This window comes from Bacillus rossius, chromosome 2, assembly GCF_032445375.1.
Source record: "Bacillus rossius redtenbacheri isolate Brsri chromosome 2, Brsri_v3, whole genome shotgun sequence".
NCBI lineage: Eukaryota > Metazoa > Arthropoda > Insecta > Phasmatodea > Bacillidae > Bacillus > Bacillus rossius.
In genome coordinates this window covers 108577188-108604175 of record NC_086331.1, presented here as the reverse complement: position 1 = coordinate 108604175, position 26988 = coordinate 108577188, and the positions used below count along the sequence as shown (strand labels likewise).

General features: G+C 35.4%; 1 protein-coding gene across 14 annotated transcripts in view; it reads left to right on the top strand.

Annotated features, from left to right (window-relative positions):
• The window catches only part of LOC134529594 (kinesin-like protein KIF13A), a 150550-nt gene that overhangs the window by 68306 nt on the left and 55256 nt on the right, over window positions 1-26988 (top strand). For all 14 annotated transcript variants that reach the window (XM_063363859.1, XM_063363860.1, XM_063363858.1 and 11 more), the window contains exons 15-23: window positions 5373-5535; window positions 5624-5770; window positions 12737-12901; window positions 13011-13136; window positions 14299-14521; window positions 14607-14721; window positions 21445-21687; window positions 23302-23435; window positions 24101-24283. In XM_063363859.1, coding sequence (XP_063219929.1) covers window positions 5373-5535; window positions 5624-5770; window positions 12737-12901; window positions 13011-13136; window positions 14299-14521; window positions 14607-14721; window positions 21445-21687; window positions 23302-23435; window positions 24101-24283 — 1499 coding nt within the window. The remainder of the gene's footprint in view (window positions 1-5372; window positions 5536-5623; window positions 5771-12736; window positions 12902-13010; window positions 13137-14298; window positions 14522-14606; window positions 14722-21444; window positions 21688-23301; window positions 23436-24100; window positions 24284-26988) is intronic.

Below are 26988 nucleotides of genomic sequence, written 5' to 3'. Positions count from 1 at the left end.
TGATGACATCCCCAACATGGCGGCGCTGTCTTCATTATCACCCCTACATTCTTACGGGACAAGCGCGGGAATATGGAGGTTTTGGGCAGGGAACATTCACATGTTTGTTTTGCACAAACCACGTTCCTTTATCAAAGTAACTTTCTGGTATCATATTCTTTCCTACAGCCCTAGTATATGACACACTACTGAAGAAATATTTCACATTGTATCGTGTTCTATACTTCAGTCCTACCTATTCTAGTATAGGACATGATGCAGAAAATACATTTCCTACGGTATCGTATTATACACTATAATCCCGCCTGGTTTATTATATTTTGCTAGACCACATTTTATAATTTAACTACAGAACATGATACCGTAAATATATTCCGTACACTATTTACTTTTCTCAACAACAATTTCTTTTGAAAACCAAGTTTGTGAAACTTCCAAATCCTAAATGCCCATTCCCACACTTAGGTACGTAAAAAACGTAGAGGTTCTAATTACTTCAGCACAGCCTTGTTGCAGATTTTATTAATATCCCTACTATATTCCAATGTAAACGTATATATATTTTTCTATTGCTGACCTGCCTTACCAAAACTTTTGCTTTGTTTTTATTACTTCAACTATTGCAAAACTAACCTAAAGAAAATCTACCCTTTCTTACATTACCTATTACATTTTATGATTCATCTAACCAAGTAAACTATTTTACCTAACTTCGCAAATGAAACACACACAACACACCTCTCACCTAACACATCAAAAGAAATACACATAAAACACAACTACATATCACAAAAATTTAACAGCCTTTAAAAACCACTTACCGTTCTTGGCTTTATGGCAATATTTCTCTTGTAGATATTAAATTCACATCACATTCATTTAATTTTTTCCATATCACGAAACACGAACCGTTGCTTTCCTGTTTGCTACAATCACACATTCTTTCTCTACACTGCAGCGTTAAATTGATTCAATATAAATAAACATGACCTTGCTCTTCTCTCGTGACTGCTACACTTATTTCCACACATATCCAGTAAGTTTTTTAATACCTACTTAATACTTGTGTACTTATTTTTTCACTTTAGAAAAAAACATTCTTATTTTTTTCTTGGTACTACCAAATATTTCACACTATATATTCCTTCCAGGGTTGGAATAAAACCAGGTTTTCTTTTAACAAAGCCAAACAACCAGTTTTTTTTTTTGTTTAAATCAGGTTGTTTTATTACATTAGTTATTTCGGTTCTCAGTATGTTCAAATGAAAGCCATAAAACATCCCGATTTCTGCCATTCATTTTGAACCAGAAAAGTTATGACATCAAACAACTGAAGTCCAGAAAATCTGCACATCAGACTGGGACTTAACCACAGAAAGGGTATTTCGGTAAATATCTTACGTCGCGGCTTTTCCGCAAAGTAAACATAAAATCACGAAAATATCATTTTCCAACTCTAGAGACGTTCCTGTATTTACCCTGAAAACAGCGTTAACAAATTCCTACTAGTTTCTGCAAAATCCCAGTTTTTAGCTCACATTTCAATATCTGTGTATTACCGCTGCTGCAGCAATTTATTGTTACCATGGTTTAAACCGTAGTTTAAATCGGCCAACCCTGATTCCTTCATTCTTCAATACATTTGATTATCATTGTTCAACTTCCATGACAGCATACATTTCCCCTAAATTACTAGAAATAGTAGTAAACAAGAGATTTTATTCTGTATCAAGAGTAAGTGTTTCTTTGAAATTGTAATTTATTTTAGTAACATTGGTTAGTGGACAACTTTCTTGGCAACCAGAGGTTTGTAGAGCCACTTAGATAAGGGAAAACAACCTTAAATATAGCAATACTTCTATTTGAGTGACTCTTACATTAGTATTTTTATTTTTAATAAATTGAATTATTAATTATTTTCTTTTTTTAGTTCAAAATAACTGTGAAGCTGATGCTTACACTGGAAAGCACTGGACTCAATAAGTCAATAAAAAAAAATCTGTTGTATTTAAACTATGCAAGACTCAGGAAGATACTATCTTATCTGTAGCTAATTCCATTGTGTACAGACTGATAAAAACAGTACGGTACAAAGGATTTATTTACCAGGTTTATTTACGCTTTCTCAGAGTGTCATGTTTCTTTTCTTTATTCAGAGAGTATTTTCCGACAACTTCACATGACAATTCCAGACAGTTTTGCTATTTTGTTTCAAGTCTTCTGTGACCACCATTGCACATTGCGTGGGTGTTTGTAAACATAGCCTGTGTTAATACTTAATACTGTATGTCAATGCTGTCATTTAGCTAGCCTGTTTTACAGTACAGCCCGTGTGCAGCGTGCAAACAGTGATAGAGACACAGGAAGTGGTGTTTGTATTCAAAGATTGCAATGCACTTCAATCAGTCCATTGACATGTGTAACTTATTGAAAGGAAGAAAAGTGATTGTTTTAATAACTTGTATTCACTGATCTTTTTGGTAATTTCTGGGTCTTTTCAAATAAATAAATGTTATTGATTGGTACTTTCAATGTTGCCACACATTTAAACTGTGGAAACAGCACATGTTCCGACTTTTTTGTGCAGTCTAGAACCAAGATGTGCCTTGGCACTGTGATATATTTGAGGTCAAATCAAATTGAATAGTTTATTATTTGTATTCGTATTGAAAAAGTTGAATATTCGCAGATGCCTAGTGTCAATAGATAGTATTGATGTATGAGGTCAACATAATGTGCTGTGTGTAACAACAAGAAAGTTTTTCATGTTTTTTTTTTTTATATTTTAGTGTTTAGTTTAATATTTTAATAATTTGTTTATTACAAATGTTACTACATATTTTCAACAAATTTAATGATATATTTTAGTACTTCACATAACATTAGAAAATGCCCAAATCATTTTTTTAATGTGCAAGATCTTTATTAATCACATATTTTTTAATGTATGAAAGTTGTTATTTTTGGTGTGTTATATTTTCTAGTGCGAATAATGTCGCTTACTTAAAAAAATCAAAAGGTGGCACTCAAGTCTACTTTTATGAATGCTCAAAATTAATTTTTGTATGGTTATTTTATCATATCCAATTGATTTTATAAACATTACAAACATTTTTTTTTTTGGGCTGGGTCGATGCCGATCACCGATCACAATAATCGGCCGATTTTAACACATCGGCATTGGTACCGATCTGCAAATTATATACCGATCACCAAACGCCGATCATTACATACTAAATCAAAATTAATAAATACTGAATTAAGCTTACAAACGCAAAGTTGTATGTTTCAAATTTACTTACAAAATAACTAAATAAGGTAGGCCTACAATCACATATCAACAAAAACACGAATTTACAGTACAATAGAACCTCTATGATATGTTTCTGTTTCATACATTTTCTCGTGTCATACGCCGCTTAATTTTGGTCCCGCCGAAAGTAATATATTTACAATGGTTTATTTTCCCGGAACATACACTAATAAAATATTTAATTTCCCGTTTCATACGGTTTTACGAAGCGGAAAGGTAAATGGTTTGGTTTTATTCCTCCTCATAAACTACGTTTAAATGCTTTTTGAAAAAGTCCATTGTTTACCTTTGCAAACGTAAGAAAATAACTTTACTGCGCCATAGCATAGCATAGCGCTAGTAGCATCTATGGCCAGCACCGAAGCGTGACTAGTGGCGCAAACTATCAATGATTATGAAAACGGTGCACGCTCTTTACGAAGGCATGGATCTCATATTTTGTGCATTCATTAATCTTTGAACTAATATACCTGTTTGTTATTGTTTCCTTACGATCTGATTGTTTTGTATTCTACGTTTCTAAAGTTAAAATTTTATTGAAAATTGTTCTGTTGCATAAAGTTTTTTGTAAAAACAAACAAACATTTCTGATATTTTTTTTTTCTTTATTTCTAATTTAGGCTTGATGACTTGTCTATTTTAGTGGTTCTTTAAAGCACTTATTTTCAAGACCTGTGAAAAGTGTCGTATGGGTACTTTGGTTTGTGGGGTGGGAAGGTCTAGAAATAGTAGACATAGGAAATACTTAGTTTACATTATATTATTGTTCATTTTTAAAAACCAATGAACAAAATGTTTTCTGTCAGAAGTGTTAAATAAATGGTAAGTTATCATAAAGTAACTTTTTCATTAAAATTTTTTTTAGATTTTTATTATTAACATTAAACAAGCTAGGTATATAATTCTTAATTTGTCTGATCAGTGATCGGCATTGATCGGCGCCGGTCATCAGCGAAAATGATCGGTATCGGAATGATCGGCAAATTTAGTGATCGGCCCAGCCCTATTTTTTTTTTTACTTCATTCCAGTATTTTATAAAAATAAATATGACGCCACCCTGCTGAGAAAAATGTTTGCTATTCAATATAACGTTGTGAATATTTTACACATTCAATTTGATATTCTCTTTGCCTCAAAAAATTGGTATTCACACAGGCCTCTTCTTTATTTTGGGTTGGGTTGTTGTATATTTACATTATTCTTTTGTTTGGTTTTTCTCCAACTTTTACAGTTGTCTCACTCTGTAAGCAGTGCATATTTCATTTGGTTGTTAATTTGTGCGCTGGATTTATTCTACAGGTTATTCACTGTTGTAAAGAGTCAGGAAAATATTTATAAGTAATATTTTGGTTTCACTAATGCATCTTTGTCACTCTCTAGAAGTGTTTCTATAGCTGGGTGATGGACGCAACTTTACTTCTGTAGTTTTATTCTGAAATATTCCTATATAAAGATCTAGAATTAGCAAAAAAATTTTGAAAATCCAACAGGGTTTGGACTATTTTGGTTAAATGTCCAAATTGCTCAACCAGGCAATCCAGGTCAATTCTGTGTGGGGTTGAACCCAGATTTTTAGCAAGTGGGAAACGTGGCAGGCGGATGCTGCCATAAGCCAGTAAGTTTTATCAAGGTACTCCTCTTTTCCTCACCCATTCATTCCGCCAATGCTCCATTCTCGTATTATTACCCCTGATCGTCTAATGACCTTGATGTCAACAATCAACAAGACTTCAGCATAATTGAGTGGTAATAGAACACAGGAGGAAAAATCTCATCTAGTTTTATAACTAATTTGTTTTGCTTCTTTACACTTCTCAAAACGGGAATAGTAATTTCTAGTTAGAAGTAGGAAGTGTGGAGAAAATAAAATAGGAACAATTGGGAATTAATTATGGCTAACAATAGATAGGTTTGATTAGTGCAAGTGAAGTGACTTTCCGTCCCTCTCTCGTCAGGCTTGGGACACATTTTGTCTGAAGCATTATGGACTGTACTTTTACAGGTTTTGGTTGTATTTAAGTTTTTTTACCTGTGTAATTTTTTATTTTTTATTTTTAGGGATGAAATGTTTAAGCGTAGCTTGGTACAACTAAAAGCTGACATTTTGCATGCCAATGCATTGGTGCAAGAAGCAAATTTCTTGGCGGAGGAAATGGGCCGTAATACTACGTTCAGTGTGACGTTGCAGATTCCACCAGCCAACCTGAGCCCAAATAGAAAGGTTAGTAGTGGAAATTACAAGTGCTCTAAGTGGAGTCTCTTTCTTGGTTTACATAAAATATTTTATTTGACATTTGGTGTTTTTATAGCGTGGAGCATTCGTTAGTGAACCTGCCATTCTTGTGAAGAGGAAAGGTTTGGGTAGCCAGGTGTGGTCCATGGAGAAGCTGGAAAATAAATTGATAGACATGCGGGAATTGTATGAAGATAAAAAAGAAAAAAATCTTCCTGTGAAGGCAAGTATTTGATTAGTGTTTATTTTATAGTAGAATTTTTTATTTGTTCCGTATAGCAGCTTTTGGAAAACATATTTCGACTGTACACATTAATGGTATAAATGTTGCTTTACAGAGGTGGCAGAAGTTCTAGACATGGGAACTGCATTGAGAGAACGTGGCCCCGTCATGGCTATACTTTTGCTCTGCATTCCATTTTTAATTTAAAGCCACTATGTTGTGGTGACAGATCACGCAACTCGCACCAAGATGATTCAGATTCGATTCCCATAGGATGTTACAGATTTATTATGAATAAACTAAATATTATGTATTTCATGGGGGTGTCATGTTTACGGAGATGATTGAAGGGGCAACAAATTGTCCTTAGTAGTTTTATATAAAAATAGACTATTAAACAGTACAATTACAGTTAACCTTATACATTAATAAGTTATACTCTTTAAGTACGAGGGTAGCATCAACATTTATTCCAATTAAATTATTATATCTTTCTTATCTTTACCATGAATACAATGTTTTTATTGGCTTTATCTCAGCGGTGAACTCGCCTAAACCATTGCGGCAGCCGAGAAATAAATATTGACAGACTGTCGCATGACTCCTTCCTGGTTTCCACGTTGGCTGCAGCATCATCTTCTCAGTCTCCTTGCTGCCATTGTGGTCCGGCCTTGCCAGAACCAGGCCCTGCGACAGCCCGCTCGCTATTGTGACTACGACGTGGACGTAGGCGAAGTTCCTGTTCCTTAGCCTGTTCCCTGTTTTTAACAACTTCTGCACACAACCAGGGTCAATGCTTCTGTAGTCATTTCCCTCGATGGTGCAGGGCTCCAAGCATTGCCCCAAGGATTTGCTGACCACGCATGGCCTTCTGTGGTCCACATGTGCGAAGCTTAATTGCTGTCTACTTCACCTCACAACCATATGGAGTTTATTTTTTGCAAATGGAAAATTTGGTGAATGTTGCCATGAGCAGGTGCGTTTTGTCGACCACCACTATTGGAATATTTTTCTGCTCCAACTGAAATGGAATTTAGGTTAACTGTCCTTTGTAAAAATTGAAGTTGAAATTTCATTACACAATTACAACAAATTTTCATGATTTGGAAAAGTACTTGTATGCATACTAATGCCACTCTAAAAATTTTCCTACTACACCGAAAGGTCTTTAATCATGTACATTTGGGACCATGGTTATGATGGATTAGCAATTTTGTCAGATTATTGAACATCAATATAGTTTCAACTACAATACCAAGTGTGAAAATACTAAATATGAAATGTAACCTCCTAGAATACAGGAAAAACTTTACTGAAATGAAAACCGATAGTAATGATAACTCTGAGCTAACTAAAAATGCCATCAGCACATGCAGTAATGCCACCAAAAAATAATCTGAACATGATCAACTTAATTGGTCTTGGGATTGCAGAATGTGCTGAACAGTGGAATGTTGGCTTAAAGTCCTTTCATTGTAGTTTAAAAACGAGCACACAGCACAAATGCATGAGCGAAACATAATTGGCGGAAGCTATGCACAATACAATTAATGTACTTTTATGGTGCATTTCATTTGTCCAATATCTGCGATATTCTCATCATTCTTTACTTGTTTCAAACCAGGAGAAAAAATGAAGAATCTCACTCAAAGACTCTCCATTTTTAAATGTAGCACTTAAAGAATAGCATTTTCTTTGGTGAGTTTATTTTTCACAACATAAGTATTGAGATTCACAATTGTGAGAAATTCGTAACACTTTATTAATCGGGTCCTTAACATTTTGTACATAAAATGTATTTTATTTATCTTTTTAAGAAGATTTTTTTACCTTATGCATGTTGATTAGGGTGGTCCTTATTTATAGGGGTGAAAAAAAAACTTCGTAATTCCGGGTTGCCCACCCCTCATTTTTTTTCCTTTCCCTTTAAAATGACGATATACAAAAGATATTATGAAAATTTTAACGTTAACCCGTGCCGCATAGCCATTGAATATGACACTGTAGGGTTAAAAATTAAAACTAGCTAATAAATTAAAAATGCTGTTATATTTTTTATTATTTTTCAATTAATATATTTTAGTAAAAGAAATACAGATTTGGAATGTTTATAAAAAACGTCTTAATTCAAACTCAAATTAACATCTTAATGATTTTTTTCTTGCATTCCAGGAATTTCTTCCTATAATCATCGACACAGCCTTTGTGGTTGGGACGGGGGGGGGGGGGGGGGGGGGGAATAAATAACTTCGTAATTCTACGTTCCCCACCCGTTATTTTTTTCCCCTTTTCTGTTAAATGACAATATATTAAATTCCTTTAGTAAATTTAAATTTAGCCCTTGCAACATCAGCCTTGAATATGGGAAAAAAATGGCTAACAAATTAAAACATGCAAATAAATTAAAGATGCTAATAGATATCATTTTATTTTCAAAATACATTTTTTTAAATGAACATTTAGGTGCTTTATAAAATAATGATTCCAACTTAAACAAATTTTCATTTTAATGAAGTTTTTTCGCAATTAGGGAATTGCTTCCTGTGGTCTTCAACAATGTCTTTGTTCTTCATTAGCTGTGAACAGTCCGTTAAAATCTTGTATTAATTTCACGCCCCTCTTTGCCATGTCATTTACTACTCTTAAATTACTAATTGTTTTTTGACTCTCTAAATACTCATCGTCTGCGTCCCAAAAGTCTGGGCTATGATTAAAAAGTTAGTGTTGATTTCTAATTTTTTCAGGAAATTTAAACTTTTTTGAGAAATTAAGTCTTAAAAATATTTTTATCTGAAACAAAAAGAAAAAAAAATCCGTAACCATTTTTTTATTATACTCTATAATAATAATATTTTATGTATATGCCATATAAAAATGGTTTTTGAGCCAAGCATGGTTAATAATGACAGGTTTCCGTTATGTTTACGATATTTTATAAATTTCATAAGAAAAAATAAATACAGAAATGATCTTACCTGTAAGGTGAAAATTATCCCTTGGAGAAACGGAATACTTTCTTTCCGTGTTAAGATTTTCCTGTTTTAAGTTTTCAACCATTAATATTTTTGATGATACAGCAACATTTTAATCAAAAAGTGCTAAAATAGCCAAATCTTCTGATAAATACCATAAGTGACTGCAAAATTTCTTAAGTGCAGCAGACAAAATACCTTTATTTATGGTTTCATATTTTTTCAATTGTTTTGTAAATAGTAAGTCATTCAATGGCGCCTGTACAGCTAACGACCACTCCAGCCAGGCTTTTACATAAAGTTTCACTAAGAACACACATATATTTCTTAAACTCTTAACTTCAGACACATTCAAGGCTAACTGACGACTGAAAAAAACATTTTAAAAGAATACAAAGCTTTCGCCATCCATCGGGCATGATGGAGAGCTCCTGGAGGTTTAATTTTGTACTTCTGTTCCGGATCCTTTACAATAAAAATATGTGAAAGAACTGGTTCTTCTATTTTAGTTTCTTCTGCCTTTTGTCTACACTGTTCAACATACAATTCCTACATTTTGCTTATGGAAAGTAGCGGATCAAGTTACTCACATTTTGTAGACTTTCGACAGTAGTGCGATTCCATTTTCGGGAAGCTTTCAATGTGCCAGTTTACTGTTTCCATTACTTCTGATTGTATTTTATTTTGTGGTTTATGACGGCCACGCTTAAACACGCCAATTTCACTTACTCCTGATAATGCAGTTTTAAGTGGGTTATGGCTGACACAAAGGGTTTTTAAAAAGGACTCCTTGCAGACACGACTTTTCTCATTCTTGAGAACATGCCTTGCCCTCTTTCATTCTCTTTCTTGCTAGTTGTACCATTAAAAATGCTCTTTTCATTATGATTCAACATGTAATCATTTAAATATCATGATTTTTAATGACCACTCAAGCCACATAAATATCAGTGTACCAACTGTGAAAACATAATCCCATAATACAGAAACAATGATCAAGTCACTCTGGGCAATCTTTAAACAGCATATTTTACAAGAAAAACTGACCAAGTTCACTTGGTCATTTTTGCTTTTCTTTATATTCTTTACCATATAAAACACAAAACTGACTTAATTAGATATAGCCTTTTTTTGCTGTACACATTTCTCATTTTTTTAAGTTGGTCAGTTTAGTGACACTGATTGTTGCTACAAACAGTTCCTATTCGACTTGGGTACTTTTTCCTGTTGAAGATATGAACTTTTGCAGCAAGTTGGTCAATTAATATCATTTCAGCTCATTTTTGACTTGGTCACTTTTGGCAGTATACGGACGATATGCATTATACTAAGGTAAATTAAGCAATGTCTTACAAACTCTAATTGTTTTATCTTATTATATAAAATGAAGCATAGAAACATAGAAACATATAAAAATAACATAGAAACAAACATACAAAAAATTAAATAAAAATATAAAGAAAAAATATAAAAGACTTAACCTGGTCACACTGCCAGACTACGCTTACCCACAAATGCGATTGACACACCATATAAGCGACATGCGGCATTGTACTTAATGGCAGAGGGAAAATCATGGTATGTCAATTCATTCCTATTGTTATACAAATTTTGAAGGTGATTTGAAGAAAGAACACATTTCTTTTCATGTGAAGAAGACTTGAAATATTTGTTTACTTGTTACATCTGATTTGCAAACCATCTTTAAGAACAGCAAATTTTAATTACTGACACAAATAAGAAACATGGATCACATAACATTAATTTATGTATGTAATATAAGGTGTTGGGGGTACTGTGTGGTCAACCTGGAATGGGTTGTGAGCCACATTGTGACAAGACATTTTTCTTAAACGTGCAGCCCACCAAACACACAGGAAGTGAAGATAAGATATCTTCCAGTAAAACTGACAAAATTTTTTGCAAGAAGTGGAAATTTTACACCTGTTGAGTGAGAAACCACTGACAAAATATTGCATGTAAGGTAAAAATAAGCAATGCCTTATGCCTGCTTGTTCCGAGTAGCCACTGCTTGTTAATTACCTGCTATTAGTTGGTTTTTCGGCACCCTGATCTAGGAGTTCCTTTTGGTGCTTGCATCATCCTTCTGCCACCACTAGGGTTCCTCAACTCCAAACATCGCATACCATATCTCTGCGTGTTCAGATGTGCATATGTTTCTGTGGCTCACACCAGTTTGAAAACAGTTTTTGATGAATTCACACATCTAGCCTCACCATACATCAACTGCATGTCCGCTAATTCTGATGAAAATAGAATCATTTCGTTTGGCCATTTAGCACTCCCCAAAAATTAAGCACAACACGTCTCGCCAGCCACACACTACTTGTACTTCACATTTTACCATGACTTCAACATAGACCTGCTGCGCTCAGCCAATCAACTGTGCCAGCCTGCGTGCAAAATTAAAACAAATTTATGTTAGCCCCAACACAGCTACTGCTAACCCACAGGTAGTGCCTCGAAAAGTTGGTGCCAGTCTGAGCTGTTTGTAGCATCAGCTAATATTGGTAACAAAAATGGGAAGTATGCCATCTTTTTTATATTGTAGTTCTGTAGACAAAACTACCTATTTTGAAAGTTGCCAAGTGTTTGAGTGGCAAAACAATGTACCAGTTTGAACTTAAATGTGTGTAGGTACAGGAGCACAATCCTTTATCCGAAATGGTCGGGACCAGCAGCATTCCGAATTTAGGAATTTTTCGGATTTCGGAATTTTAATACAGGAGAACTAGTAAAGCCAAGTTAGGTTATGTCAGATGTATTAAGGATTTCAAGCAACATAGTACAAAAAACAACAAAGTACATAACGTAAATAAACACTGCAGCATAAATAAATACCTGAAACAATCGCCAAAATAATTTGTTTTTAACAACTGATACTGTAAAACATCTGGAGAATGTTTATGGTGTGTCGTCATCGCCGCCGATGTCGCCGTCAACTTTTACGTCTCGTGATCGGCCGGGAGCAGGATTTTCCTTCTCCTGAGATGAAGCAGCACGAATGATGGCATTTTTAAATGCCTCTTGAAGTGTCACTTGTTTTGGATTAGTTTCCGCAATAATTCCACCTTCTGAGTTATTGATAATGTTAAGTGTTTTCGTTTTTTTTTCGCTACCACCCATCTTCATATTGGAATGCCTTTTTGCCATTGCAGTCTTCAAATATGGCAACACGTTCGCGTAACAACACGGTTAACTACTAAATGCGATAAAACAACTCCTATCATAGCCAAGCAGCAAGCTGTAACTGGCGCTAGTTTGCCGGACAAACTGTAAACACAGTGCCTCGGCGTTGCCAAATTGCATGCTGCCTTGCTGACGCAGTGCTGCCAAGTCACTCGCTCGCACTAGTCACGCGATCGCGACTTGAGTTTGCCACACAACTGCGAACAATATCGCGGACATTGAAGTTTCGAAAAAAATTTCGGAATTTAGAGCTGTTAGGATTTTGGAATTTCGGATAAAGGATGATGCACCTGTAATTTCAAAAATTTATAATATTTATTGAATACAATTACAAAATTTATTGGATTTGGGTAGAAAATCATTTTCCAAATGTGTGGTTTGCAAGTGCAACAACATTGAAACATTGGTCACATAGACTTGGCCAGCGGAAGAAGTGTGAATGTTACTCAATGGCACTGGCTAGCCTGAGGAGATGGAACAGCTTATCCTGCAGAACTACTCGCCTGACAACCTCCGGCCAAACACTCCTCGCCTACTGGGACCCAGAATTGGATTGTGTTCTCTGCAAGGCGGGGTTGGGGAAACCAAGGAAGACTGAGGGTTGTGGTTTTGGCTTAATTTAATTTTCATTTGTGTACTGTATTGAATTTGTTTTGAATAGAGCACCGTGTGTTAGTTCTTTCTGTAGAAATACTCCATTTTACATATGTTTAATTATCTGTACATTCTTTTCTTAAGTAATTTAAAAGTTGACTCATTGTAACTATATTGGTTTTCTTCGTAGGAAGAAGTAATGCACAGAGGACTGGATCCATTTTATGAATCCCAAGAAAACCACAATTTGATAGGTGTGGCAAATGTTTTCTTGGAAGTACTTTTCCATGATGTTTCCTTGGATTATCATACACCTATCATTAGTCAACAGGGCGAAGTCGCTGGTAGACTTCAGGTATGTTGAAGCTATAATTTATTGTCAGATTTTCCCCCCCACAATTTAATGAGAACTTTGATAAATTTAACTAACTAACTTTAAAAGATTTTAATATATTTTTTGGCAGGTGGAGTTGGGGAGGGTTTATGGCAGTTTTCCACATGATCGCATATGTGAAGCAGCATCAGACAGCTCTGGAGACAGTGGACGCGAGGACGAAGATACCTCGACCAACAACCAAGTTACCTGTAGAGTAGGTTTAATTTTATAGTCATAGTTTCTGACAGTAGTGCAGTAAGTTTCAAATAACTGTGTAGGAAAACCAGTCCAAGTTAAAAAGTTATTTCTAAGTATTGGATGTTATACTGATTGTGCGCTTTACTAAACATTATGGAAATTATTATTTAAGTGTATTTTCTAAACGCTTACTATTTTAGGAATATTCTATTAGTGAGGCAGGCTAGAAATGCTTAGTTGTTATTTTAACTTTTTGCAAGAATTTTAGTAAATAAGTAAATATAAAAAGTCAACAAGGCCTCACCAGCATGCATGTCCTCTGCCCATTCTGTGACTTCATATGCAGGATGTGTGCAGTCTCCACAGTATCTTCTTGCTCATATACAGCCTAAAGGTTACCGTGTTTGTTTTTATACCCACCAATGTCGCTCTTTGTCCATTACACTCCACCAAGTGTTTAAAAATTCTCGCAATTCTCAGTTCTGTTTGCCCATGGTTTGCTCATAATTGGCCTGGATAATGGCACCTTCTTTGGCTTGCTACTGAGATATTGGTTAATATAGCATCATCCAGCTGAATGATGTCCATGGATCAATTTATGGCAAAGGCATGGTATTTCATGTCATAAGTTTTATCAGTGGAAGTCATGTTTGACAAAGTTAGTAAACACCGTTACCATCTCTTGTTCTTAGTGGCAATATTGTTCTGTTGTTCACAGCCTTAGTTATTTTATAATACTTGTGATGTGCTATTATGTATTAAAAATCTTTATTATACTGCTGCAGTGCAAGATCTAGTAATACTTTTTTTGTTGGTTTAGAAAACTTGTATAAATTGTATAAATATTTATAAGTATGCTGTATGAAAAGCATTTCAGTGTTTGGATAGTTCATGGGAAATTTTTGCTATTATTTGGGCTGCTTATATAAAATAATTTTTGTGGCAGTTCTGTTCTTTCACAGTTATATTGGTAGTGAATGGTCAAATTTTAATATTTTCTGTTGTCACTCAGTCTTTATATAATGAGTTTGAAAATTTGAGGAAATTTGTGTGCTTGCATTTAAAAATTGAATATATTTTTTGTACAAATCATGTCAAAGTGTAAATAAGTTTAAAAGGTTTTTTTTGTTTGTGTTTATTAGATCTTTTGCATAATATGAAAACTTTTTTTTTCACAGGTAACAATAAAGCAGGCATCAGGACTACCATTGTCTCTGTCAAACTTTGTTTTTTGTCAGTATTCATTCTGGGGGCACCCTGACAGTATAGCTGTTCCTCCTGTTGTTAATCCTGAAGAACCTGTACACAGTTCTTTTGGAAGGGACTCTATGACATTTAAATTTGATCACACACGTGATTTTGTGGTTGCAGTTAACGAAGAGTTCATTGAACACTGCTCAGGTAATATTTTGGATTTGTTTATTTGGAGTCGTGTTATATTTCAGTGTTTTTCACTGTTTATTTGGTTGTTTCTTGGTGTGTGCAGATGGTGCTCTTTCTATAGAAGTTTGGGGCCATCGATGTGCAGGCTTTACGAAAACCAAAGAAGGCTGGGAAGTTGAGCAGCAGCAACTAGCCAAAGCCCGTTCACTTGCCGACAGGTACAGTTATGTGTGCAATTAACTATTGTTTTAAGTTTGTTTGTTTTTATCAAATTGGAAGAACCTATTTATAACTTACACATTTTTTTACATTTTTAAGTTTTCCCAGTAAATTGTAGGTTTTTATTGTGTATAGAACTTCATATTTCATCATTTGTCACTGTAACTCATCAAGTGAGGTTAAGTTGTAAAATTATGCTTTACATTTGCATACCAGTAGTGATTTTCATCAAACTAGGTAATATATTTTTATTAGTAACAAAACTCAACTCAGCAAGTCAGTGTTTGTAAAAACAGACTTATTTTTTAAGTGTGAAGATACTCAATCCATGCTTCAACAGAAAAAAATTCTTCAATTTGAAACAAAAATACAGTAAAACCTTTTTGTTGCGACCCCATTTATTGCGACCACCTCTATTACAAACTGATTTCGAGGAACCGTGAAAAAATTGGCCAAAACCCGAAGAAAATCGGACAGAAAATAAGTTTCTTGTGGTGAGTAGCGTGTTACTGCGTTTCTCTTGCCCAGTGCTGTACTGCCGTAGGCAGCGCATATCTAAAAATAGATACCACTTCCTGTCGACCACTGTCAGCGCTTGACAACCCCCATTCCACGAATCACGTTATCTGCTTCATTTTAACAAGAGTAAAAATATATTAAAACTGTCAGAAAATTGATAAAAGCTTTATGTGTCCGCAAAACAGGGCACAACACTGGCCCGCCAGTTGTTTTCATTCAAAACGTGGCTAAAGAACTTTGAATGTATCAGGCTGAAAACATCTGGCAATATGTGTAGGTTATAAGGAATCTTGCTATGAATTGAGATGTTATGTTTTTCGGTTAGATATACACAGCGACCGACTGGATGCACGCCCGCCTCGACTTGTTTTAACTGCTGCAGGGATGTTTATTTTGACAGCTCAAGCAATTATCTTTTCCCGTGGGTTGACAGAAAAAGGTCGCTTCACCCAGCATAAAAAAAAAAACGCTATGTCACTTATTCCCCACGCAGGAAACACACTTGCTGCCGTCTGTCTCCCTCGCATTTATCTTTCTTCTAACATTCCACGTCTCGCCTCTCGCGCGAGCAATAACGAAGCGTCCACGCATTGGGCCGTTTTATGCTTTGTTTGGTGACAGCATCTTGATTTTATTTGGTATATTCCTTTTCATAGGACCCTTGCTATTAAAATACATTTATATTTAATTTTGAAGCTTGTAAATTCCTTGCAAGAGATGACTGAACTCGAACTTGGTGTGAAAAGTGACATATTTTGACATACTTTTTTATGGGCGTGTGTCTTGGGGAGGGAGGGGTCCGAAAATATTTACAACGATCTTACCTCTCCCTCACCGCTTTAGTACCCCATTCATAAAAGCCCAATTTTACGGGAGAAGGGAGGGTGAAAAGAGCATTTTCTCACTGAAGGTTTTTCAAATGGGAGCGAAGTTGGGGTGTTATAAGGGAGGACACTAGATTGTTTGTGTGTGTGGGAGGGATGAGCTGGCCTTGAAGAATGTTAACGAGGGGAGGGAGGGGTGAGCTTATGCGTCATGAAGTCGCTGCCGCCAGCCAGCTGGGCGAGCTTCGTGTCTGCCCACTCGCGTTGCAGAACCTTCCGCTGCTATATTTTTAAAGGAAATGTCCCATTATTTTTTTGTTATTCTTACATGAACATTATTGGAAGTATTAAAGCAGACACAAAAATATGCTGTGTGTTAAAATGAACAGATTTTAATGATCTTTCATTTAGTTTTTATTTATTTTTTTCTAATTTTCACATTTTGGTCAAAATGTCCAATTTTTTGACGGTTCCCGAGAATGTATTCGTAAAATCACTGCTTCGTTAAATCCGGGGTTCGTGACATCGGGGTTCTAGTGTATTTAACTATGTCTAGCAGAAAACGTACATGTAAACTAACCAGTAAAAATAAACTGTCTTTTGACATATTTTCTTTAGAGGTGGCCTGTAGTGCGACAGACTTGTCATGAAGGTTGAAGTGGGTTTAAAGCAAAGCTGTCTAGCATTGTGAGTGACAGCATCCTGCCATTGTACGGCTGGTTTCTTAGCGAGTAGCGGTTTGGGAAGGGGGGGGGGGGGGAGTTGAAATCAACTGAAAATTTCGGAAAACCTCTATTACGACCCCCCCTCTATTAAGACCCTATTCCTGGGAACCGTGAGGGGTCGTTTCAGAGAGGTTTGACTGTAATTTTAAATTTTGTTTTATGGTGGCTATATGAACTGGGTGAAATGACTGAATCGTTTTAGACATTTATATATGGCATTTAATCATAATTCATGTGCCTAACATTGCATTCAGCCTTGTGTTACAGATATCAATTTTTTTTCATTAATAAATAGAAGTCAAAATTTAATTCTTATTGCATGTGTCTGCATATAACATTTTTTTTTTCTCTTGCCCTTGGAAAATTTTATAATTTTATACAGCCATTTAACTGAAACTCATTTGCTATAGACAATGTGATCAAAGTGAAATTTGAAAGTACAGTAAACTCTATATTATCCGGGCCAGGATTATCCGGTTTTTGGGTTATCAGTGCTTACGTATATTTAGTTAAATTGTTAGTTTGTTGTACTCTGAAACTGTGGGAAAAAAAAAAAAAAAGATGTCATCGCTCCGACACACTGCTTGGCCGTTCTATATTTTTAACCATCCTGTTACTGAGTCTGATAGCTTTTTGGTCGGACCCTTTGTGTCACCCACCCCCTCAGCTGTCACTTTTGTCACACTTAAACTCGAGGGGGATGCCCTGACTGTTGCTTCACGTCTCCAGTCTCTGTCTTGTTGGTTTCACCTGCCGCTACACCACTTTCTGCCTGCCCATCGGAGCCTGGCGAGTGAATTGACTGGCTGGCATTCGGCTGGAGGAAGGGACACTGTAACAATAAACTTACCAAAATTTGCTTGTTCACAGTTCACAGATTGTTATCTTGAGTAGTGTTGAGTTAACTTTCTTTCTTTGGCCGTAGTGAATAACATTGAACTAGTAATTTACATGAAGGCAATCTTTACTTGTGTATCGTGACAGGTTTTCACGATGCAAAGAATATTGTTTCCTCGTGCTATTTATTTTCCATGCTTGTAACTGCAACATTTCTTTACGAGCACTCCAGCCATGCCTCCACAAGATGTGCACGTATTGCTGCATCCAGCTCTTTGATTTATGGAAACTTTTCTGTGTGAGGTCTATGAAAAGCACACCTCTGAGAATTTGTGTATTTAAGTGCTATTTATATATTCCTCCAGTCTGGCACAAGTTTCTCTGCTTGCTAGTTTTATGAAAGGACAAGGAACTGAGAATAAAGAATAACTTGCTGCTGAGGGGTAGAAAAATTAAATACAAGGATTGGCGGGGGGGGGGGGGGGTAGAGTGGGTGACTTCCGCTTCTCCAGCAAGTGGAGAAAGAGCGCATGGCGATACAGTGCCATATTGTTTAATCCCAATAAACTGAGACACTGTACCACAAAGTCTTCACTTGTGCTCAGAATTCTATTAAAGACAAATATATGGTGCAGCCCAAATTTGAGGGTGGCCCTTAATCATGAAACTAATTATCTGGTTTTTTACAGGATTTCAATTATCTGGGCATCAGTAGGTCCCAATTAACATGGATAATCGAGAGTTTACTGTATGTAGGAAATTATGGGCATGTCATGGGAGAGCACTTTGTAGCTGGCAGAAAACTAAGACTGACCAATACATATTTGGAAGATAGAAGAAACATAGCAAGAATAATTGTTGATTATACAGTCAAACATATAACAGAACTTGGCAAAATAAATAAAATCTGTTAAAAGAAATGCATGGAATTAAATTTTGGAATAAAATGAACACACAACCAAGAGAATAAATACTGAGAACAGGTAACAGGGTATCTAAACATCCTGAAAGTCACGAAAACGAAAAAGCAATGAAACTGCAGGACTGGTCATGAAATTCATGTCCCAAAATAAACAGTATTGGTTCTAAAAGTCGCAAATCTTTAATTTTCAACAGCCGTTTGCTAACTCGTGTTTTATTTTTTGACACCTAACTTTAGTTTATTGTTGCTCATTAGATATAAATAATTAGCGACTGTCAACATAAATTACACACTGCTGCCAAGTATTACTGATTTTTAAGCCTGTGCGAATATTCGAGTTTCAGAATGTCAAAATGATTGAATTTTGAATTTTGGAATATCAAAACGATTCAATTTCGAATACTAACACTTCGAATAAACGTATATTCAGACGTTTATGAGTACGACTGTGCGGTATCTCAAAAGTATGGAAAAATTTTGGGATCACAGAAGATTTTCTCGTCGGGCTGGGACAAAATTTCCACAGGATTTTCGTTATGTTTTAGGGTTATTTATGTGGAGTTTTTTTGCTACATCTGGCCATGTAAATTTTAAGATGACTAATATAGTAAAGCTGGATTTAACATTGTAATTCGGAACCATTACCTACACCCACGTTGTCAGCTAAAATATTTTACAGAGAAGAGAATCCAGCAGTATGTTTAAAATAGATTAGAACTGATAGCATACCGATTGTCCCTAAAAAGTAAAAATCAAAACACTGCATGGGGTGTTAAAGTTAACAGTTTTCAGATCAGAGGGTAAAAACTCGGCATGCCAGCTCTGTGATTAGTTTCGTTCAGAACGGGGCGGCGATGAGAAAAATCTTGTTTAGATCTCTTGGAAAACATCTGGTTGCATACTCACAGAAAAGACTCCTAAAGCCTAATAACCTACGACAACTTTTTATGGTCGACAATACACAGTGAACGACAACCGGATGCAGGCCCACACTCACACTCCTTGCTTAGTTACAGCTCAGGCAATTATCTTGTCACACGTGACTAAAAAAAAAAGGGTCACACTAAGAAAAGGAAAAAAAAACATTGCCTCTTTTACCAAGCGTACATACACTGGAAAGAAAAATAGAGGAACATTCTAAGATAAAACAAGCCAATAAATATAATCAATAAATGTTATTATATGTTAATAAATAATGATTTATTTTAACATAGTGAAAAATGTAAAGAAATAAGTTTTACATTTTTTTTATACCTACACCATATTTATCTATATCAAAACTACCTACTGTACATTCTTTTTAAACTCACTGCTCAATAATTCTGGTTTTCTCTGTGTTCACTGCATTATCTGTGTTCACTGCATTATAATTTTTGGTGATATGTGTAGGTAATGTTTCGGGAACAATGGAAATGCTTGTAAGGGTGGCAAAAGCCAACAAAAAAGCAAGCTACAGTAGTGTTAGCTTTTGTTTCACCATTAAATTACGTGAGGTGTAAATAAGAACCGTGCTGCCATTTCTTGTGCCTCAAATTTAAAAAACAAATGAGGTGTAAAATATTTGTGATGGTTACACACAAAAGTGTGGCTGTGTCTTGTTCCATCTAAAATGGGAATATAATTTTTGTGAGTTATGACTTCCATGACTACCGATGCATCAAAACTATGATAGTGTTGTGTGCTTGCTTGTTTTTTTTTTTTTTTGTTTTTGTTTTGTGTAAAATGGATGCTATGATTTTTGTGGCACATAACATTTCATTGGTGGTTTCTGACTGTGAGACATTTATTTGAAAATAATGTTTCAAGACTTTTGAAGAGTCAAAAAGTATGGATTTTGACATAGTGACGTCTGCGTAAGTTCAGTGTATTGCAAATCGAACTTTGGGAGAAATTGATTTTATTTTGCAAATTTAATTTTTGTCTTCAGCAACTTTGGGTTTAGCTAATAGGTGTGCTATAAAAACAAATTTACCCTCTAGTAGATTCACAAATCCAAGCATGTAATGCTTTCATAATCAAATAATGAGGTAAACATTTTGTAAAGTACTTCACATAAATATAGATCAAGGGATTTCAAACCTCTGTATTTTTAAAAGTATTTTATTTACTGTGTGGAGGTTAGTGTTGATAATTTTGTAGTGTAGCATTTGGCGTGAACGTTAACACATTTTCTCTCAAAAGTTTTTTTTTAGATTTTTCTAATGTATAAATCGGCATGTTTCTGCTAATGTTAGGTTTATTTTTATTTTTTTGTTATTGTGTTAAAAAATTATCCTGTAACATAAAAAAGTTGTAAGAATTTTTTATTAAAAGGTCCTGAAAAAGTTATGAAATTGGTTTACTAGGTATCTGTAGACATCCTGTGTAATCAGCTGTGCATGAAAGAACAAAAACCATTACATTCATGTTGGCCCAGAAAATTATGTTCACACTAGCCCTAGTCATCAATACACTTCTCCACCAGGTATTCAGAATTTTTCTGTTTGGATAACTGAATACTCTTAAGGGAATTATTTAGTTCAAAAACTAGTAACAAACACTGGCGACTACATAATGCCAGATGGGTAGCTGGGTGCATCATACACATATTTATGACAACAGGCACTACTCAAAATTACTCAGTTATTTGTACAGTCACTTTACTGCCAGCCTGCAACACTGGATAGTTAGTCAACAAAACAATTTAAAGCCATATAAATCTGAGTAAGACAATATTGTGTATCAGGTAGGTGCATTTGTCACAGCGTCACAGATGATTAACATTGTCAGGGCCTTTTTCAACTTCCATACTTTCAAAATACATTTGTATATTTAACTGGCTGTAAATAAGTGTTTGTACGTTAAGTTAAATTTTTGTACATTTATCCAGTGTTATGTTTTGTCTGTTTTTGCTAGGTGGAGCGAATTAACTCGCAAAATCGAACTTTGGGTGGAAATTCAGGAGTTGAATGAGCAAGGTGAATACACGCCTGTGGAAGTGACTTCTCGCGGAGATATCCTCACGGGGGGTGTGTACCAGTTGCGACAGGGCCAGCAGCGAAGGATACAAGTGCGTGTGAAGCCTGTACAGAAGTCGGGCACACTGCCCATCATTTGCCAGTCTATCGTCAGTATTGCTGTCGGCAGTGTTTCTGTCAGGTACAGTATCACCTCTAACAAAGGAAATGTATTTATAATAATAGACTAGTGATATTGTAGCTACTGTGTATGATTGAAATGATTTCTAATGAGTCCCGATCTCTCAATTTCGAGCGTGATGCACCCGAGGTTCTCATGGCAGGCTGAATCTGCAGTGATTTGCCATTGTCTTTTACAGTATGAAATCGAAGAGACTATGCAACACCCAGTCATGAACCCTTGAAGGACATTTTTTAAAAACTGAAAATCCCCGACCTAGCTGGGAATCCAACCCAAGGCCTTTATTTAACCCATCAGCCAGGATAGCTGAACACTAAACCAAATGGCGGGACTTTATAAGATTAGTGTGTGTTATTAACTTGATAAAAAGCCAATCAAGAGGAATCTGGTTACTACTTAGGTATTCATTTTCTTGTAATTAAAGTTCCATAGTGACCAATGAGTATGTAAAATTGCTATCCATACTCACAGTTCTGGGTGTAGGAGTGATATAATTACTATAAAGTTTCTATAAGTATACAGTTGTTGGAAAAAACACTGATAGAAATGGCAAGATGTTCACAGTTTAAGAAACCCTTTAGTCTCTCTCTTTGGATCTTTGTCAAACAAACTGTCTGAAAAATAATTGATATGATTGTAGTTGTTTGAGGTGATTAATTTGTTGTCAATATCATGGTTTTTCCAAAAAAAAAAATTTTTCTTCTCAGCCATGAAGAGGTACATTTTGCTGTATAGCTTGAAGCAGGTCTTTTTTTTTTTTTTTCTTAGCAACTGACATAACACAAGTGAATGTAGCTTCTCATGGATTTAAGACACATCCTTTTGAGACACTCTACAGTAGCTACTTTTATTTTGTGTTAGGCCTTTTGCTATGTACATATTATTCAATATTTATTCACAATTTTACTGTTTCTTTAAACTAATCCAATTTTTTCTCTGTTAGATTTGGGGATTAAAATTAACCAAACCCAAAGTTCAATGCCTGAACTCAAAACACTGCAACACTGTTTGTAGAATTTTGTATTTGCAGTATCGATTCCCAAAATTCCATTACTATCACCATCATCATTTTCAGTTGTAACTTACTACGGAGGCCTTTATTTTCAGCATTGACTGTTTGTACCATCCTCGTCTATTAAAATTATCATAAAATAAAGATATTGTAAGTGTTTTTTCAGAGGTTTAAGAGTTTAACTATTGTAATACTTGGTTCTTTGGTCTGATTATGAGTTATAATTACTTTCCTTTTAAGAAGTTGACAAAGACAAAAATGTCTAGAGCTGTGGAAGGAGAAAAAATTGCAGCTTTTATTTAAACTTCTTCTGTTTTGATTCTATGACATAGTATAAGCGAATGTGCAGAACAAGGAATGAACTCAACATAGCTTTGGTTTTGGCCTGTTTATCTAAGTATGCACCCTGGAAATTTTTATCCAAAACTAAATATCTTTTTTGATTTTTGTGGCACGATTGTTAATTTAAATTATTGTACTTAACATTTATCATTAGCAAAATATAGTATCTATGTAAAACATTTTGTGCTTGTTCAGTTTACTTAAATTTAACTGTAAATACACTTGAAATTGATGTGAGTTTAATGTTTTTTTTCCGTCAGATCTCGCCTGCAAAAGCCACTTGATTCGTACCAAGAAGAAGATTTAGCTGTTCTGCGTGACAAGTGGAGCGATGCTCTAATGAGGCGGAGACAATACTTGGATCAGCAGATCCAGAGGCTGATCACTAAGCAAGGTAGGTAGGATAGCCTGCCTCATCATTTGTAAAGCTGCAGCAGTTTTTTTAAGACATTTGGGAATTTTTCTTTAAAAAATTAAAAAAGCAAAATTTTAAATTCTACATTCAAAACACTTATTTCAGATATTAACATACTTTTTTCATCAAAATCTTTTTGTTAAGTTACACTGTTTATGACATTTTGCATGTCTTTAGTTCAAATATGGTATCTTTCTTGAATGTTTTGAAACGTAAATTGTGGGGTACACTTTTTATGGGCAGGGTAGTTTTATAAAAATTTTAACATTGGTTTCTATGTATAATAAATTGTGCCTTAAGAAAAAGCATTAATTGTGGGCATACATGTGTTGTGTGTGTTTTTTAAATATATAAATAAGTTTAGTTTAACTTAAACCGATGTTCTGTTCATTTGGTTATTAGCAATTATGGCTTGTGGTTTGAGCTTGAAAATAAGTTTACAATTAATTAAAAAGAAACACAACTTAAATAGCAAAGTCAGTAGTTATTGGTAAATTTATTGATTGGTTTAATAGTGTTTCTCAATATTTCTCTTGTTCTGGTTATGGCAGTGTTAGACATTTAATTTTCTTATTCAGCCTCGTTACTGTTTTTGTGATGGCAGTGTAAAATAGTGTGTTGCATTGAAGTGTAACTGGTTCCAGATAAGACAGAACAGGACCTGGAGCGTGAGCAGAGTCTTGTTGATCAGTGGGTCAGTTTAACTGAAGAACGAAATGCAGTCCTAGTACCGGCATCGGGGTCAGGCATACCCGGAGCTCCGGCAGACTGGGAACCTCCACTGGGGATGGAGCCCCACATACCCGTCCTATTTCTTGATCTCAATGGTATTTCTGCACTTGAATCATATATTTTTTTGTTGTGTATTCTTATATCTACATCTTAAGGTATAGTAAAACCCCTACATAGTAAACCTCCTTATTATAACAAAAACCTCCTTTTAGTCAAAACTGTTTCCAACTCAAGGCATTATCACCTTTATATAATCTAACAAACATTTTTCGTCTGTTTCAGATACAGACTCGTTTATAACAAAGGGACAGAAATAGCAATTCATAAAATATTTCTTTAACATAGTTAAAATATATTAATACTTGATCAATTATATTAATATATTAACTGTTTTAAATGTTGTATGAAAAACCACAGAAATTAAGATATTCATATTTACATGTTCACAAAAATGTTCATAGCAGAAATATAACACTGCTAAACTATGCCACAAATACTGAAGAGTGCTGATAATGTAATGAGAAGATGAACAATAAAAATTACAGATGTGCAAGTCTGCAAATTTTTGGGTAGAGTCAAGCCGAGTTCAGTAATGATATCGTCGAATGCACACTTCATAATTGTTTAGTTGAGTCTAGTTTTTAAAAATCTAGCCAAGCTGAAGTAACTGCAGAAATTTTAGAGGATAATTTAATGTTCCTTTTGTTTATGGTAATGTACCATTAGCATTATATTAAAGTTCATATATGTCTTCAACAAGTGTCATTTGTGTCAAGTGAATAAGTATAATGTAACAATCCAGACCTCCGGCTAGCTAAAAATTGGTCTAGATTGTACATACATAAACACTTGAAGAAATTAGGATTGAATTTTTAAATATTCTTTAAGTTCCAGAAAAATGTTACTGTCGATGATTGATGACTGAAATAGTCTCTCGGATAACCGTGACTGATGTTTACTGCTTTTTAATTTCTTTCACAAAAAATTCACAAGTGACAATAGCTGCAGTCTTCCGACCGAAGTACATGGCAAGCATGACTCTCAGAAAGCTTACAATTATGACCAATAACAATACATTACACACAGAAACATGAGCTAATCACAAGCATGTAGCAACACCATTTTTACTAAATCACAAGTCTTTCTATGCTTATAGTGCTCCACAAAGCTCCAGGCATGGTATTATTTGGCTCTTGACTGGTGCAACCTTGGATTTATTTATTAGCAGACGAATGATAGTTCAATCATCTGGGTACACTATACACAAGTAAACCCTAGCCACATAAACAATCTCAGAACTATCAGAGAATCCATGGAGCTGATAAGTAGAGCCTTCTGGACCATTAATGAACCGAGAGACAGCAATGGAGGACAAATGAGGGAGCTCTCTGCTATAGTGATCCCACTGAGAAACACTGCTGCAACAAATAAATGCTTAGCAAACATTAACAGTGGAGTAAGCTATCCAAGAGGATCAAATATTCTGGCCACTGTGGAAAGGATGCTCCTCTTCGTAACGAGCCTGCCGTTACCTTTGATTTCATAGGAGAAGGTGTCCGAGACTGGGTTCTATTGTAGTTCCAAGAAATTGACTATAACTTGGCTTTCAGGATCCAGATCAAACGACTAGGGCATTTTGACATCTTCAGCCGGAAGCCAGTCTAGGAGTCCTGAACGGTTGCTCATGAACTTCAACTTGAACCCCCCTTTGACAAGTATTAGAGCTATGAGTTTCTACTGGATGGCCATAGCAGATTCAAGAGACTGAGAACCTGTAACCACATCATTGACTTACACATCTGATTGCAAAACTCTGGAGGCATAAGGGAAGTGGTCTTTCTCATCTACCCGTGCTTGTTGAAGAGTTTTAAGAGCCAAGAATGGAGCTGAGGAGATGCCATAAGCCACCGTCTTCAACCGATAGTTTTGCACAGGTTCTGAGTCACAGAAGCGCTAAACGATATGTTGATAGTCCTGGTGCTGAGGAAGAATAGATATCTTATGATACATTTGTTTAACATCTGCTGTAAACACATAGGCATGTAGCTGAAAATTTAACAATAGATCGAAAAGGTCACTTTGCAGCTTTGGGCCGGTTAGTAATGTGTCATTCTAAGAGACACTAGATGAACTCTTAGAAGATGTGTCAAACACTACCCGTAGCTCTTTGGTTGAACTCTCTGGCTTCACTACACAATGGTGGGGGATATAATATGATGGTGTCACATTAATATGCTCATCTGGTACTTTTTCCATGTTGCCCATGGCAAGGTAGTATTCCATAAACTCAAGAGTATGTACATTAGTTTAAACTTTGAGTCACCTTTAAGGTGTCTTTCTAGGCGCAGCAACTTATTTATTACTTGGGGTCTAGAGGTACCCAACTTAGGTTTGACTGGAGAAGTGGCAGGGACACCCTATACCGACCTTTTTCATTTTGGACATGATTTTCAGCAAACATAGTTTTGCAACAAACATCCTCAGGAGACTTGTGTTCTATGAATGGGAACTCTTCATTTTACCAGAATTTCCAGAATACATAATCTAATGGAGGGTAGGAAGTGAACAAGGTGACAATGCAATGCTAACCTGGATGAAGGTTTTTTTTTTTACCACCACCTTTCCCATGAGAATTCAACCCTAAAACAAAGTCTTGCCTCCAGCCACGAAAAGAGTAAATAGGTCGGCTCCAATAAGAAGGTCAATAAGACAGGGGTGTCGAAAAAAGGATCAGCAAGATTCAGATAAGCCACTGATCGACACATATCAAATGAAATTTCGGCACTCGGCAAGTTATTGG